We start from the raw sequence: 18,874 nt of genomic DNA, 5'->3' as shown, positions 1-18,874 counted from the left end.
AACTATGTGATACATGCCATGTAGAGAATGAACAAGCAAGTCAGCAGTTTTGCACACAATATGCATGAATGTGTAAAATGTATCTTTTGCTGAGATTCTCTCATCCACATTGCGAGTTCAACACTGCAGCGAGATGTCAATGTATACATAAGCAGAGGAAAAACTTTCAGTTGTATGTCTTTTTTCCATTCTGACAACCTGTCAGTGACAGCTACTCTCAGTCGTTGCATGAGAAAGTCTCTTGGCATTGTGCTGACGCTTACATCATTACCATAGCAACCAATGTAGATATACATGTCCATTAAGCTAAGCAAACAGATCCAGTTTTGCCGCTAACAAAATGACAGTGCAGAAAGTTAGTCCCAAAGACTAGTTTGTTGTAAACCAAAATGGGATCTCCTTGAAACAGTGTAAGAAACGATCTGAGGCTTTGCCATTTTATCATATTTCTTTTTTCTTTTCTTTTTTTTCTTTTTTTTGGATGGTAGCATCTACTGTATTTCAGCCGAACCTACGGTTACCATGACACGGCTTTGTAAGGATTCCTCGTCTGTGTTCTGGAGCTTTTGAGTGTTCTATTGGGAAAGGTGAAGAAAAGGATGATGCTGGGTTGCCAGATCAATATAAGGTGAATGTTCGGGATATATCGCAGCCCGTGCATCCCTGACCCGCTAAGATAAGAGTAGCTTGCTCCCTCTGGAGGAGGGATAGATGTTGGTTCCCTAGATACAGAAGAATAGAAATCCTGTGTGTGTGTGTATGAGAGAGTGTATGTGTGCTGTGCTGCAGAAAAAAAGGCTCATGCCCAAAACCAGCATATGGTCTCTCTCAAAACAAGATGTCCGACAGCCATATGTTTGCATGCAGGTTACACACACACACACACCATCACAAACACGTCACCCTTTTGGTGATCTAATTTCATATTCACACACCAACAATCTATGAAAGTTCGCCCGAAGCTGCCCATGGTTTCAGGACTCTTTTGCACTCTCTTTTATACACACACATATGCTTACAGTGTTTTTTTATTTTTTTTATTTTTTTTTATAGCAAGGGCACCAGGGCTCATGGAAGGCAGTGCTGTGACATTTTGTCATTCTGAATGACCCCACCTCTAACCTCATACATGACCCTTTCTCCTTTGAGGCTCTTGGCCAACAGAAAGAAAGACAGCATCGCAAAAACGCACTCAGCAATATGACACTCAACAGTAACCACTCGATTCAATCTCTCTCTCTGTGTGTGTGTGTTTGTGTGTGTGCGTACGCTGGTAAGAGTAAATGAGCATCTTTTTACGTGTGTTCGTCAGCTCTTGCCTCCCAAGCCTTCTCTTTTCCTTTCGTATCTGTCATGGTGTGTAACACCGTGTCTACACTAGTAGCTAGCGATGAAGTGTTGCGATGTGTTGTGCCACAACGTCTCGTCCGTCAGCACTGGAAGTGTACTGGAAGCTACACAAAATCTCAATGTTCACTAACACTGATCAGTCTGCTACTACTACTACTACTACTACTTGATAAAATGGGTGTAAAACTATATATATATATATATATATATTTTTTTTTTTTATTATTTTTTTTTTTATTATTTACATAATATATAATGTTAGTATTGATAAAACTGTATGCCCATGATTAGAAAAAAAACAATGTGTTGGTCAGATACATCCCACGGTGACATTGATGTAATATTCAGGAGGTATGTAAATATATAATGAATTAAATTTATGAAAAATAAAAAATATATATTTTATAAAATACATTACTAATGGGTGGTGGTGTAACTTTTTCACTGTTTCATAAACTATAACATTTAATTTACATAAATACATAGTTCAACTACAAATTAAAATTCAGTCATAATTTTCTCATCCTCATGTCTTCTAAACCGGTATGACTTAATTTCTTCTTTGGAACACAAAAGAAGAAATGGTCCCACTTTATATTAGGTGTAGACTTTACTATGTACTAACATTTAGGGTACAACGGGATTAAAGGTGCACCCGGGTAAAAGGCACATTTGATTGTTTTCTCCTCTAAACCACTAGATGGCACAATATCTTGCTGCAGCACTTTCCTAAACATCCGCTACACAAGGAAGATTGGCTGATCCTTGACATGATCGCGGGCAGCAGCGCAAAGTTTTAGTAAAGTAAATTGCTAAAATGATTTTACATATTTTGAGACAAAGGTCTTGTTAATGATTTTCAGCTTTGTTCAAGGTACTTAAAGTTACAGTTTTTCAATAACGAAAGAATATGTAAAAGTATGCTATTTGGTGTAAAAGTCGCCCCTGCTGTTAGGGATAAATGCACAATTATTAAGATGATAATAAACAGCTGGCAGACTTTTCCATTTGTTGACATGACATGGTTAGATTCAGATGGTAAATATCATATATTATATTGGGTGTCCTCTTTAGAGATAATCATCATATTTATAAGGAAACCATCATATTTAAAAATGTGATATTAATCATAATAATAAAATATATTTTGTTGTTACTACTGTAAAGCTATTAAATTATTATAGGATCTGATTCAGTGCTTTCAGATCTTTACATTTAAAAAAATGCTTTATTTTTCAAATTAACATTTGAATGACAGTACATTTATTAAACAAAAATGAATTCCTTTATTTATCAAAATAAACAGAAAATAGTACAAACTTTTCTAAAGTGATTGTTTTGAACAAGTATTAACTTTATTGTTGACATTATTCAAAACGTACTACTTTAGCTAAAGTATTTGTATCAATACTGTGTTGCCCCATGCTGGTGCTCCGTTTGTGGGGTAAAAGGCCCAACTTGCCACCTCATACATCTGTAATTACACTGTTGACCCTTCCCTTACCCCTTAACCCACAATTAAACCTACCCATACCACCAAACCTGTCCCTAACCTTACTTTTATCCCACCTCAATACTAGCACAAGTGTTTTGCAAAACTACATGGACACAAGTACATTGTAATAAAAAAAAATAAAAAAATTATGCAAGTAAATAGTATTTAAAGACAGCTTATACTGTATAAAGTGTGACTGACGATATTTTGAGAAATTATTATTATAAAACATTTTTTCATAAAATACATGGTGACTAAAACTGTTTTACTCTCACTTTAATCTGCATAACTCAGAACCCAAACTCCAAAGTGTGGTAGTAAACTCCTTAAATCATCTGGAATCAGTCAGTTAGCCTATAACATAAAGTAATGCTTGTGTACCTGTCACTATGTGTGCACTGGCATCAAGCCCAACAGATTATATACATTTTTTTCAAACAATCGAAGAGTAGTTGGCTACAGTTTTTATTTTGCTCTGTGAAAGCCTTTATTGTAAAAGCTCGCTTTTTTCAGCTCGCTACACATGGTTAACATAGGGGCTGTTTACACCTGGCCACTTCATGTGTTTTCTCAGATCGGATAGCTATCTGATTTATCAAAACGATTCCATTTACACCTGGTCACATAAATGTGTTTTTGCGAAACGGATTTAAATCCGATCTTCAATTCCCGCGCTATATGCAGATTTAATGGAGTGCACGTCACCGAAAGCAACAGATACGAGCTGCATTTTATTGATCATCAGCTAAAATTTAAAATCAAAGACCGCAATAAGAGAGAGCGGCAACAGCCCTGGTAAGATCATTTCGTTTCTTTACTTTTAATGATGTTGATTGTGTGTTAAGCGTCTGCGACTTACTTTCACTTTGATTTGCGATAGTTTGCATGTTGGCTTAATGAATAGATGCTCAGCTTCTCATCTGCAGTGATGCGTGTTCCAGTAGCGTCGTCATATCTGGCTATAACATTACATATAGCCTATAACACGCTCTCATAGGTTTATTTTTAGCATTTTTGGGAGGAGTACAATTTACATATGTGGTTTCAACAACCAGATGCATTTACACTTGTCCAGTTTCGTCTGGAATGCGTCTCAGACCTCCCCCTGAAGTGGTTTGAGCGATCGGATTCAAATCCGTCTCGAATGCGTACCGGAGGGCATTTACACCTGGTCTTTTCACGATCGGATAGCTATCCGATCTGAGAAAACGCATGAAGTGGCCAGGTGTAAACAGCCCCATAGGGTCTGCAGCGAATCTCTACTCAAATCTATATGCTTCTGTCACACAGGCAGTGTGAATACAGTAACCAGTTAATATGGGCACAGAAATGCATGCGTGTGTTAGTGTGTGTGGTATGACACAGGTCTGAGATTCACAATGTGTCAGTGAGGTGTGTGTTTAAAGTAAGATGCCAGGGGAAAAGACATCTGAAAAAAAAATATAAAACAACCATTCAGTGTTTCTAAACGCCTGCGTCTTTGCATTGAATAGATAACTTGGACCATTACCATTCAGTTGAGACATCTATTAAAACTATTCTGCTATTCAGTTGTTGTTGTTGTTGTTGTTTGTTTTGCTTTAGGGCGTTTTTTTTATATTTTATGAATTCTGGAATGATTTTCTCTCACTCTCGTTCCCTCGGAATCAAACAATGAAGTGTACTGGGTATAAGCTCAATCTTTTTGTTTGGTTGGAAGGAAAATGCTGGATATTTAAGGATATCCATATTCATCCCACATTCTCCACCATCCTGCCTTTATCCCATGTTATAATATGAATTACCCCAAACCATAAATATTGCTGTTCTTTTCAAAAAGAAATCAAAGCTCTCTAATGATGACAGATAAGGCAGAACGTTTGTGAGTGTGCGTGGATGTGCGCGCTTGTTTCTCCTAAATTAAAGTTGGCTGCTATCCTCAAAAATTCAGCTTGTCTCAGTTATGCGGTTCTCTCTCGACTGTGGTCCTAAAAGCTTATTGAGACGGGAGAGAGCGTAGGCCTGAGGGCAGCTCGCTGCAGCCATACATTTATTCACTTTTGTAGCATGATTGAAGTTTCCCTACACTGATTTCTGGAGAGAGAGGGAGAAGCTCTTTCCTTAAAAAAAAGACATTTTCTCTCATTCTTTCCTTCGTTTTTCTGTGTCCCTTAGTTCTTCTTCATTAATAATGAAAATGATTTTGTGCTGCATGGCATTTGCCTTTGAGTCTGTTTCTTGTGAGATCAGATTTTTCAGGGGTCTCCTTTTTCTCCTTTTTAGTTGGCCTGTCAATTAGTGTAATCATTTATGATGATTAATTATACCATGATTTAAAAAAAATAATATTGCAATGACCCCTATGTAAAATTACATGCATGGAATTTATGGCTATTGGAGCGATTCATGTTTTTGTGTGTCCACAATGAGAGCGGAATGATTAATTGTGATTTATTTGATTCATTTTTCAGCATACCGTGTGATTAATTCAGTAAAAAATTCTACATGATCGACAACTCTACTTTTTAGTCAAATGTATAGCTATAATTTAATCTCAACTCTCATTGTACGTGCAGCTACATTGCTGTTTAAAAGTTTGGGGTCAGTAATACTTGTAAATGTTTTTGACAGAAGTCTATTGTGCTCACAAAGGCTGCATTTATTGGATCAAAAATACAGTAAAAACAGTAATATTGTGAAATATCTAATATGCTGATTTGGTGCTCAAGAAACATTTTTATTATTTTCAATGTTGAAAACAGTTGTACTGCTTATAATTTCTGTGGAACATTTTTTTCAGAATAATTTTATGTACAATTATAAATGTCTTTACTGTCACTTTTGATAAATTTAATGCATCCTTGCTGAAAAAAAAATGGTCAGCTATCCTTTTAAGTGTCATCAAGGAAAAAATTATAATTATACTCATGGTATCTATCCACCTTATTCCTGACGAGCTTACTGCATTTTGAAATATGGATGTCACTTCCGGTTTGGGGAACTTCCATTCAAAAAGACTGAAACGAATAATTTCAAATCATAAGGTTGCCCTACAAATATCCGTCAGTTTGACTCAATGAGCTATCAGTTTTCTTTCATGTTTTATTTAAGAATAACATGAGAATAACGTAACACTTGGTATTTTAACGTGACGTTATATGGCAAGAGCTCTTTTCAGTCATTTTCTTTTTTTCCTTTTGCATCCCGCTGTAATAGTATGCAAAAGGTCAACATATACTGCACATTTGTGGTCTGTTCTCCCAATTTAATTTACGATATATGCCATTAATAATTCACTGGAATGCACAAAGAATCTCCCTTTTTTTTCTCCCCAAATCCTCACATCTCTTTCCAGGTTTGTTTTTCCAGGTACTCTATATACAATTTATTATCTGTCAAAATGACTGAAATCACTTTGAAATAGTATCATGCAATTCTGAAGTAAATATATATATATATATATATATATAGAGAGAGAGAGAGAGAGAGAGAGAGAGAGAGAGAGAGAGAGAGAGAGATTTTACTAAGGGAACGTATTATGTTACATAATACAGATTACCACAGTGATCCGATTTTGCTGTGGAAAGATTCACGCTTTTGGGGTTATTCATGGTCTGTTGAAAGTACCTTGTTGATGTGTTTACACTTTTAAATGTCCTTTTAATGTTCAATGGTTGAAGAGTGAGTAGAATAATGTAATGTCATTGTACACAGTTTAAAAATATATATTATTGCGTCCATAGAGCTAGTCTTTCACTGATTGTTTACAGCTTAACGGAAGTTACACCCATAATTCGCGCAAAGTGTCATGGGGCGTAGGAATAATGTGGATAGGGACATTATAGTGATGACGTTGTTCAGTTGTGAACATAGTGACTGGGACGCTGTGCATACGCTGAATTTTTGTTCAGAATATGTAAATATACATGTAAACGAAAATGCAAAGTTTAGGATTCATAACTTTTAGAATCTGAAATGGGATTGGATTCATTTGGATTGGTGAAAATTCGTGCATGCACATAGCTATTGTGTATTTCTATATACATGAGCCAAAAAAAGGGTGGTATGAAAGAGGGCAGGAAAAGACAAAGTAAAGTGTTAGAGGCTGTACTAATGGCAGAGTTTTATATTTATAGCTGTGTTCCTCTCCCCCTCTGTCAAACGTCATTTAGACATAAGCTATAATTACAGTTATTCATTTTCTATGGCATAATGAAACTTGGAATAGAGCATGGTTCACTGAAATACTCTTGTAGCAAAAATCAACTTATAATGCCTATCACACCTCCAAAAATTGAACTGAAGTCTTATCGCACTTGTCAGTGGACTGGCTAATTTCATTAGACTTGTCCAATCAGTCTGGATTTCTGTACGGTGATTAAGTCTTTTTCTAGCTGAAAACAAGGTTTTGGATGGTGAATCACTACTTACAGTGGAGCTGAGTCCAAGAATGGACTACAGTTTGTACCAAAGCAATTACAAAGCATTCTCGAATCATCAATGATGTAAGTTCACTGCAATTTTTATGAAGACTTTGGGTGCCGTGACGGTCCATGGACATTGATCAGTTGAATTTGCTCCCTTTTTCATCTATCCATTTGTCTGTATCTAACTTACAGAAGGCTTTTGTGCTCGCTTTTCTTCTGCAGAAAGGCAGTTGTTTAGGCCTGCAGCACAATCAAACACTACACCCTTGTTTCATCTTCAATGATTCAGCTTGTACGCATACAAACTCAACTTTAAAACATTCATGAGTGGAAGATGTTGTGCAGCTTACCCTAGTTGATTTAGCCGCGGGCTACAGCCTTTCTCCATGTGCTTATCTTCCTAAGCCAGAAGGAGTTTTCTATGCAGCTGATGCATACTGAAACACAGTGTGCCAACATGTGGAGGTTTGCAAAATGACACACGTCGCTCCCCTCGGCTGGCAGAGTCGGGAGAGCAAATTTGGTCAGCGGGCGAGGACATTGATTTTTGCGGATCAGACAAGTTCCGTGTTTAACAGATGTAGGCTAATGGGACATGGTCCAAACGATGGTACTCTCTGACTCCGCTCAGAACTTGTTTATCCCGTAAGTGAAGCTTTGGCAAAGAGGATGTGTCATTCTGGCAAAGAGCACTGTGGAACATACGCACACAAAAATGCTGCAGAGGTTTAAACAACTCCTCTGAGCCAGTGAGAGTGCTGGAAAAGAACAGAACGTCATCTAAAAAGGGCTGAAATATTTAATGTTTGAAATCCCTCAATCCACCTGCAGTTAAATGATAGGAGTAGAATTGATTTGGGGTTCTATGAATGAACTCTGTGACATGATCTGCTTTCGAAAGATATTTATTCGAACCTTATTGAAGACCACATATGCCTGGCAGGCTTTGGCCATTGTGTAGCCATGACTGTATTGATATGCAATGCTGCATGGAGCATGAACAAGCCTAATGTACACCACATCATTTTATTACACCAAATGTAATCACAGAAAAATAAAAATAACTTGCTTATTTAAAATAAAAATTTAATGAAAACATACTTGTTTCAAACCTGTATGACATAAGATATTTTGAAGAAGGTTTCAACTATTTTCCTGCCTTATAATGAGTCACTGGGGTTCAAAAAAACATTACATACTTTTATTGTATGGACAAAAAAATAAATAAATTGTGATCCACAGAAAAGAGGAAGTCATACAGGGTTGGGACAACATGAGGGCGAGCAAATAATGACAGAATTAAACATTTTGGGCAAACTATTCCTTTAGCATACAATAACTGAACATTGTAAAATACCGGGAAATACAACTAATCGTTTGCAAACACTATAAAAATAGATTTTAGTTCCCCTCATTCCTCAACAAAATGATTAAGTTTAATGATAATCAGAACAGGTCATGGATGAAAAATATTTAAGGTCATGGATGTTTATTGTTATAAACAACATTTATTATAAAAAGTGAAACTACTGGCATGTGGGAAATGTGCTATCAATGAAATTGGGCTCATGTAGCTCTCTCAAAAATCTGATTTATATTCCAAAAAATAGATATTATAAGAATCTCTATTTTTGTAACTGTTGTTCACGCAGTGCATTTTTTATTATGTAGTACAGCATGTATTGAAACTGGCAATGGAACAAGTCTAAATTTAAACCTTCATCAATAGATTGACGCCACGAGCAAACCACCAGCCGAGTGGGAATGTTTGAATGTGGAGCAGGACTTGCACGCCTGACCCAATCATTAGATTCCCAAATGACTATCTATTGGATCAGTCTTGCTCTGTGTTAAATGTTATTTTGTAGTTTAATATGGGAAAGATGTAGTGACTTGTCTTGATAGCCCTGAACCCCTGTATTTGCATCATCAAACTTGCATATGAAGCTTCAAATGAGAAGCAAAATGTGTACATGATAAGCTTTGGTGATGTTGTGCTGTATGTAAGACAACAGCGTTTCTGCATATCTTGCTTGTGTTTTGCTCTTGTGGTTACTCACTAATGTATCTCTTTAGTGTTGTGGCTACTGGTTATATTTTATGCTTGCTGCCATTAGAAAGTGCAATGCCTCTTCCTTGTTCTCCTGCTGTGTCCAACCTCACGTTATTCTGAGCTGCTATTAACCCAGCCAGGAGTAAAAGTACTGCTTACAGATTTTAATTTTTTTATTATTATAATTTTTTTTGCACTCCATCTGTCTAATGTAATTTCACTCTGCATATAGGCACTTTGATTGCAGGTTATATTCCTGGTATTGCACTTGACTGTACATCAATAATACAATACCCATGAAATAATATAATATTGATAATATGATAATGTTATTAGAAATATATCTGTATAAAAATAAATTTAAATACATTTTATTATTAAATAAACATTCATAACCTATATTAAACTACATTTAAAAAAATATTATTTTGGTTCACACTTTTTTCCTTTTTGGATTTTGTACAGGAATCCTAATAACTTTTTTCACCTTTAATTCCCTTTCAAGTCATTACTTCTTGTTTTACTTAATACATTTTCCCCCCATCTTCTATCCTCTCAAAAGCAGCGTGTCGATTAATTAATAGCTGGCTAATTTAATTTTCCTAAAAGTAATAACTTGTTTAAGCACGAATAAAGACTGACAAGGCAAAGTTCTAATCTGCCCAAAGTTTAATTAGTCTCAGTGAGGTTTGCATACAAGCAGACGTGGGGTCAGGAGGAGAGGACGCCCGAGCGAATGGCAACGGAACGGAGGGTTGGGAATGGTAGAGCACAGGCTCCATCAACTCTGCCTGTGTGCTTCCATCCGTGCACAGGATCAGCAAGGGATTCTGGGAAAGTTGGAGTGTTGGTGTTAACTGTCAAATAAAGACTGGTTTTCCCACTGCTATCCTCCACACCTGTCACCCAGGGCAACCTGTGTGTTGTGGCCTGAGCGGTTGGCTCCTCTGGGTGGCTTTAAGGCACAGCCAAAACTGAAAATCAATTGGCTAAAACTGTTATGGAATGAAGCAAAGAGGCTGCATATATTAGGTATTCGCTTAGAGGTCCCTGGGGTAAATGAACAATGAGCTATTGACTACAGCACTGCCCTCTTACAATGACTGCACTTCCCACATGGACTGGAGAACATAATAATAATAATACTAATAATAATTTAAATAATTTATTATTGTTGTTGTTGTTGTTATAATTATATAAATACATAATATGATATCCAAATATTATATATGACTAGACATCCAAAATGGACTCAAGGACACGCATAATTCATCACTGGACTGTAGTAGTGAGACTGCCACGGCACAATGCCAAATTACTTTGTCTTATTATAACAGCGGAAACAGCTTAAAATACTCTGTCATGGTCAGGTTTCCTTTACGTGAAGTACTAGGTCTTGCGTGCCATCTGAACTCTTGTTTTGGGTTGGTGCATAGATTGTCTCTTCTTCTTCAGCTTTTTCCTGTTGTGGCGGTTAGCAAACAGCGTTTTATTACCGTGTGCGCCCCCTTCTGGATTGGAGTGTGGATCGCCTGTGACTAACTGTATTTGTCGTCTGACTGTTTGCACCGAACCGTGATATACAGTATGTGCCATGGTGTGTGTGTGTGTGTGTGTGTGTGTGTGTGTGTGTGTGTGTGTGTGTGTGTGTGTGTGTGTGTGTGTGTGTGTGTGTGTGTGTGTGTGTGTGTGTGTGTGTGTGTGTGTGTGTGTGTGTGTGTGTGTGTGTATATTTATTAATAATAATAATAATTATTATTATTATTATTATTATTATTATTGATATTAGTTATTATACACACACACGCACAGTAGACATATATATTCAATTTATAACCCTGAGTCTATCCTGAATATACATAAACTGCATAAAATAGTAGCTAAATGGGAAATAATTGCCTCTGATTGATAGCAAGGGCTTAGTACGGTGGATACTGAATAATAGCTTTGATTATTATTATTTTTCATCCCCTAATACACACACAATGGTAATTTCATTCATTACTGCCATTTTGATCAAATCATTATGATTCTTTCATATGAAAATCATCCATCTGCATGTTGAATAGGACTTCTTACCTACAATGAAATGGTCAAATGGACATTTTGACAGCTGCACAATTGGACATGGAATCAGAAAACAGCTTGGACCTTGTATGTATATTTCCATCCATATCACACCCCAGGGGCACGACAGTTGAATGAAAATGACATGAAGCAAATCTCTTGTGCCAGCCCTCCATCACAGAGGAGAAGAGCAGAGAAAACGCACAGAGCCCAGTCTTAACACATCTTTCCTCTTTACTTTAGACAGCACCAAATGTCAGATACTCATCTGGAAATAATTTCCATTCTATTATGGTGACAAGGGGCCAACAGAATCTAATTAGCTGAAAAAAAGTGCCAGAGAGCCGGATTGGGAGTGATTGGTGATAGGGGCAGTGGTGCAGGGCCAGCTCTCCAGCCTTCAGGCTCAGCGGGAACACTCCTGAGGTTAACTGCAACTCGAAGGAAGGAGATAAGAAAAGGAGAGAGAGGGATTCAGGTGCCGTATGCTAGAGACGAAGGTCTCTATTGGTCTCTCAGAGCCCAAACTTTGAATATTCTTCCCTGAGTGATAGTAAAAGAGAAATATAAGATCTAAGAGCAAAAAGGGGGCATATATAGTTTGGCTCTCAGTATAGTCTTTTTTTTCTATCTATCTCAGAAAAAAAAATGTAGAATGTGTATATGAAAAAAAAAAAGAGAATGATTTCTTAAAGTGTGTTCTGTGATGGTCCAATATAAGGGACAAAATAATGGCATCCACTGCCTCAAATCACAGGCCTTTCATAGAGCTCAGACATTTCAGGAAATAAATGTTTCCCCTCCAGAACTCGCCATTCTGCCTGCCCTCTTTTCACATGCACACTATCAAACTAATCTAATGTCACTTTGAGAGGAAAGGTTAGGCTCAGTTTTTGCATTTATATTTTCCAGTCAGAGAGTTTGACCTTTGCAGATCAGACCGTTATTTTCGCTTCTTGTGATGCCATCCAGCTTCAACAACCTTTTATAGTGAAGATTAGCATCCATTGCACTGATTGGTTACAGTGAACAAGGGTTAGAATAGGCTGTAGAGTTGTTCGTGCATGCAGCTTTGATTGACTACAAAAGTGAAGCTTCATAATAAAACTGGGATGATCTCAATTATGCTTTTAAATAGTAAGGTTTCTGTTTAATGTGTCATTTGAAATGGGTTAGTCAATGAATTATGTTTAATACTGACTAGTGTCGAGTACAGCTTTTTTTTTTTTTTTTATAGGCTACTGAATCAACATGCACCACTGCCAAATTTTCCATATGTAATCATTATGATATCAACTTGTAATAATTGCTTTAATGAGATAATTGTTTCTGCCTAAATAAATACATGATGTTAGCTAACTGTATGATTTGTATTATCTTAGAACTGTACATTTTTGACATATGGACATTACTTAACAGATGATTTATCTAAATTGTAATGTAGAAACATGCATTTTTTTTTTTTGTCTCTAAAGCTGTTTTGAAACGATATGTATTGTGAAAAGCGCTATATAAATAAATGTGAATTGAAATGAATGTGGACGGAATTTCGTACTACTGTAAAAATACTCTGACAGAGTTTCCTGCAATGACACTTCAACAGAGAGACACAGCAAGACCAGTGTAGTTCAATAAAAATAAAAAAACATGGCACAAATGGTGGATACTGATTCCCAAATTACTCTTATTAGTCTGTTCCTTGTAGTGGATCAAAAGCATACAGCATAACCAGTGTATTCTGAATCGCAAAGTGACTCTTATGAGTAAACGCACCTTTTGCACAAATTGTTTTAACTGTATTAAAATGACCTCATCGTTCTGTTCTCATTTCTTCCAGATCTGAGGCCTCTACCTGACGTGGCCATGACTGGAAAATGCACGCGCGAGTGTACGGAATACGGCCACTCGGATTCCTGCTGGATGCCCGGACAGCCCTCACCCAACCGCACCAAGAGTGACAAGAGTGGGCCCAAGCTCTCCACCTTCGTGCCTTACCAGGAGAGGGAGGGTCAGGAGCGTCTGATGGCTGACAGCAGCTCTAAGCCTCACGGAGAGGAGCGGAGCGGAGGCGGGAGCAACAAAGTGGCCAGCATTCGTTTTTTGCCTCCCTACACTAGTGCCTATTCTACAGGCGGCGACTCCGGCAAGGACTGCGCCCGGGAAGAGATCCCCCTCAGTCAGACAGCCGATTACGTCCCTGCCACTACACCCTCCAGCCAAGGCTCCAAAAGAGAAATCTACCTGTGATTCATCTGTCATCTGTCATCCGCCTAGGTTCGATTCCACATTTGATCCAATTTACTTGTGATCAGCAATGCCTGTGAGAGGATAAAAGGCCTTGTTTTCAGAACACCTGCTAATTCTACTACACCACCAGACCCCGATTTACACAGACGTCTCGACGTGCATCTCCATTCCCCTCATCCATAATCCTAATGGCTGACACAAAACAGCTAGAGACCTTCTTTAAAACCCTTGGGGTTTTATACAACCCTGCACGTTGTTAGAGGCTCTGGAAGCCGAATAGAAAAAAAGAAAAAAAATAGAAAACAATTTTGTGAATATAAAATGAAGAACACAATCCCCATGTAAACATCTAATGAAAGAATGTAAGGACAATTTTTAAGTGAACATTGTGATAATTTAATGTCAAGGTTATATTCCTATTTGATTCTGAATTTTGTTTGTTTGTTTATATATATAAATATATATATATATATTACTTATGATCAGACTAGTTATGCTTACCTAAAAACATATACACTGACCTACACATCCAAATAGTACCTTTTTGTTCCCTTATGTGTGTATGTCTACAATGAACTTGAGCCAGAAGAACTGGCAAACCAAATACTGGCAATCCAAGAGTGAAATACATTCTCAACATGTATACTCTCATGAAGAGAAAACATATTCACCTTTCTTAAATTGCTGAAGGGTAATTGTTTCTTACATTTGTCTTTTTTCATAGGAAACTCTTTTCTTAATGTACAGTGATGTAAATACAACACGTCTGACAGAACAGTTTTGATTTATGAATCAGCTGTACAGACCCACGTAGCCGCGACTTCCTTCTATTGATGGTAGTAGAAGGAACATTGCTCAGAGGATTTGCCTCCCTGTTAGTTAAAGAAGGACAACAGTTTTGGACCACGGAATGCTAAAGATAATCCACAGTATAAGCCTCCACAGTCTGACTTCATGGGACTCGCGCGAACATGGAATTTGGGGCAAAATGCAACGGAAACAAATGAATTACAGCAGGTTTGCATGATGCCATTTGTCATTTCAGACAAATTTGACAGGCTTCATCGGTTCCCATAGGAAGCTCTCCCAGTGACTGTAATACTCCTTTGCTTCATAAGAAGACTATATACTAGGAGGTTTTAGGTGAGTTGCCCTCTGGAAGAGCTTTGTTCAACACGTCCAATCCTTAGGAAGGAGCAACAACTTTTACAAAAAAAGAAAAAAGCTTTAAAAAAAAAAAGAAAGACATGAACTGAACTGTCCATGTGCTGTGCAATAGCCTACTTGTTTTCGGACATGTCAAACTCTGTTGTGTAGATGTGTGGTTTTTTCAGAGATTTTGCTCTACTCTGTGGTGACCCTGTCAAATGAATGCTCACAAGAGATAGACAAGTTCAAAAATCATGACAGCAGAACATTTCTCTCGTGTTTGACCACATTAAAGTTATATTCAACAAATCCAGTATATTTTAGAACATCTGAGATTCTGTTTTAAGTGTACTTTGAGCATATGACATAACAAGAATCCTGCAGCGAGCTTAGAAACGTCTAAATTGTGCTAACCTATTACCGCAATGTCACACTGGCACTCGTCTAACCAGGGAGCTTTTGTTGGAAATGCTCATTTGCACATCTAAAAGCAAGGTCTTTCAGAAAGTTTACAGGAAGTTCATTTAGGGCCGTTATTAATAGCGGCTGACGGTAACAGGGATTGCTTCAGTTGCGACGCAGGTCAGCAAAAGCTATAATGAGTATTCGAGGCCTGAGCTATACACATGCTAAGTGCACTATAATTTACACCATGTCACACAGCTAAGTCGCCACTTAAAACTGACTCCGGTGAAAAAACGGTGATATTGCTGTTAACTCTGTAGGTGTCGATTCAACGTTCTCAGAGATCTGTGCTTTGGCTTCAGTATGCGATAAAGTCTCCTTTAAAGAAAAACAAAGAAAAAAAAAACAACAACTACAGACAAAATGACCCAATGTGAAAGGCTGTTGTCTCAGGTGAGGTATGTTTGGTGTAACACTTCAGACATTGCACCTCCTTTTGTGAGTGTGAATTCATTTAGTTCACAGCTGACCCCCTTATTTGAACACTGGAAGACCAAACACTTGAATGACTAAGTAAATAAGACGTATTTCCAGTTTGACTGGCTCTTTGGTCCCTGTGTGCCATGCGACACCGTTTTTTTAAACAAGAATTCCTGAGTACCATTGTACTTCATTGTACACATATAACTTCCTGTTCTTTTAATCATCCCAGCAACTACTGGCCTTAGAGCCGTTTCCTGCAGTGACAAACAGAAACTGCTCAGGACCTCAAATGCTGTATGACAGTTAGACAGTCTTTCACTCCCTCTGGGAAAACCTGGAGTTTATCCCCGGAGAGCAACTGTCACAGATACTGATAGGTCAAATCACTCGGAGTGTATGTGAACGTGTGCGTCTTTGCACACCTCTGTTACAGTGTAGGTACACAGAGGGATCCGCTCACTACCTTTAAAGCAAGGAATTTTAAACTCTACACATTCATTTTTCTTTATTTTTGCTAGGATTTTCAATGGCCAAATTGTGTTGTGGCATCTCATTGAATAAAAATGTTCTTACTGTGTGAAACATTGGACTGTGGTGCAGAGAATCTGATGGAAAACAAAAAAAACATGTCTTATACAGTGGGCGTAAAAAATTGTCATAGGGCGAAAAGCAAGAAAAAGAAACATTGTATAAGGGGGAAAATGGGCTAGTGTTATAATCATGCAATTGTAGCTGTTAGTTTGTTATTTGACAGTAACATGTTTTACTCATATGTGGGATTCTGTCATTTTTTGTGTTGAATTTGTTTGGAAAGTTTCCAAGTCTGAATGAATATGTGGCTCAAAAATGTATCCTCAATCAGTCTTTTTATTTTATTTTGAACTATTGAACTACTGTTGTTTTATACCAAGCATAATCTCTAATTAGTTATTTTTTAAGCTCATTTAAGTTACGTTCCACACAACCCTGTTAAACAGTTTTGTTATCAGCAATACAAATCTGTCCTGCTTCCACACTTTCACACTCTTACAGCAAAATTGACAATAATTATTTATTCTATATACATGTTGATTTTTTTTTATTTTTTTTTTATTTTATTTTTTTATGAGGATGTCTAATGCAGCACAGTCATGCACAAATAATGTGAACAATCACCTTTTTTGTACCTAAAACAGATACTTTACACTGCATCCTTTTTTTATTTAGGCTTTTGTCTACTTTATGATCAGGCCCAAATGGAATCTTCATTTCTTGTCTTGATTTTTGAAGGAAAAAAATTCTGCGCAATGGATTTGAACATGGTAAAATGGGTTAAATAGTGCTTTCAGCTACCGATTAAGCTCTATCAAATTAGCCAAATATTTAATAAACGAACACACAAGGGGTGGATGATGTGTATGGCATTTTAAATAATGGGCGATCCAGTTCTGTGAAAATCTATAGAGCTTTCTGCCGGCACAGATTCCATGTGGGCCTGCTTATGACTGATGTTCAATTTCATCCTACTGTAAGCTCTATTTCTTTTGCGCTGAATCGTATATTTGATTACATGGAAATCAATCAAATCCAATGTGACTTAAGAATCAGTTCTTTGTCTGACACATGGACTCATTTTGGAGCAGAGCCACCCGCTGCATTTGTCCAGGTATTAGGAGTTATGAACGAACATGTCATCGTGTTGTAATGTCACCGTGCATAATGAGGCTCACCATGCATCTCTGCACATAATAGAAGTAGAGAGTAAACAGCATCATTCTACCCCGCGAAAAAGATTAAAAACGAAATCGGTAATTTATTTTGTGAAGCGGTGGCTGAGTGGCTTCATTACTATGACTTTGGCTCTGAAATGAACTGATAGTGCTTTAGCGGTTTGTGGGCGTCTGCCTTCATATGATCTTGATATTAAAAACTCTACAGTATGTAACTAAAGAACAGCCACCATTTAAATAGATAATTACAGGAAGTACAAGTTTGTAGCCTAAGTGTTGGTTATTTATATCGAAACGCTTGTGATGCCTTGTTTTCTTTGTACAGTTTTATGTACATGCTAATAACGTGGCTTTAAAAAAAAAGAAAAAAAAAGAGAGAGAACAAAAACAAGAACATGTTGAAAGACAAACTGAAATTGTAAAATATTTTTAATAGTAGAATGTGTTAGAATGAGAGTGGTTGGGGGCACAAAGGAGTGCCTGTGTCTAAAATGTCATCAGTAGCCATTCACTGGCTTCTAGTCTATTTTAAAGTTTTACTGTCTCTTTTTATGAGTCTTATTTTTTTCCTGAGTTTTGTGTTATTTGCAAAATAGTGGCTTTGAAGAGTTTTAGCCCTTATTTGTTCCATTATGTTCTTATCAATATCCGCATGTTAAACACGATGAGGAAGAAAAAAGAGAAAAAAAAAAGTTGTCTTTTATTTTTGCTGAGCAAATCAAAGAAATACTATCTTGTAAGTACTCCTTCCTTATAGCTTTACAATAAAATACATTCTGTAAAACACTGTCCTTCATGATTTTTCAGTGGCTTTAAATAGCTTTGATTAACACAGTTTCTTTTTATTTCATGAGGGAAAATGCTTTGAAAATGTGTTCTTTTTTAAGTCCATTCTTTGGGGAACACATTTACCACACTGTACCACCATCTTGCAAACAACTACAAGTGAACTTCCTGATTCAGCACATGTCCACTGCCAGGGAGCTGCTGAAAAGCTGTGTTTCTTTCTTCAGTCTTAGCAGACCTGGCAGAATTTAAATTCTCCTAAGGTTCTTCAGCTTGTTCTTAATGTGTGGCATTTGTTCCTTGGGAGAATAAAGCCCCGTTAACCCCATTGGATTTCGTAACGTGCCAGTGGCACTGCCAAGCATGGGTTTCATCGATCGACATGCACACAACAGGACCTAGAGTCCAAACACCCTATCAAACTTGCTCTCATATGCCACATCCATACCGTGCAGTGATGCCATGCAAATCTCTTGGGACCCCAGAGATTTGTTGGGTTGCAAGGCTTTTTTTAACTAATCAGGTATTACAATAAATCATGTAAAACAAATTTTTAATAATTGTAGATCACAAATCATTCTGAAAATCAAAACTAGCAGCATTTAAAGTGCTAGGTCACCCAAAAATTGCCATCATTAGCTCATGTTGTTGCAAACCTATTTTTGTATTCCTTGTAACACCAAATGAGAAATTTAGGGGCCATTTACACTGGACCGTTTTGAAC

The 18,874-nt window shown here is 37.2% G+C and overlaps 1 protein-coding gene across 2 annotated transcripts in view; it reads left to right on the top strand.

Annotated features, from left to right (window-relative positions):
- pcdh1b (protocadherin 1b) overlaps positions 1–17,758 on the top strand; it is a 162,636-nt gene extending 144,878 nt beyond the window's left edge. For both annotated transcript variants that reach the window (XM_082178530.1, XM_082178531.1), the window contains exon 5: positions 13,209–17,758. In XM_082178530.1, the coding sequence (XP_082034656.1) occupies positions 13,209–13,618 (410 nt within the window). In that variant the 3' untranslated portion in view covers positions 13,619–17,758. The remainder of the gene's footprint in view (positions 1–13,208) is intronic.
- The last annotated feature ends 1,116 nt before the right edge of the window (positions 17,759–18,874 follow it).

The sequence above is a fragment of the Leuciscus leuciscus genome, assembly GCF_965113295.1.
Source record: "Leuciscus leuciscus genome assembly, chromosome: 8".
NCBI lineage: Eukaryota > Metazoa > Chordata > Actinopteri > Cypriniformes > Leuciscidae > Leuciscus > Leuciscus leuciscus.
Note: the sequence above shows the minus strand (reverse complement) of the source record. Positions and strands in the feature narration are given on the sequence as shown.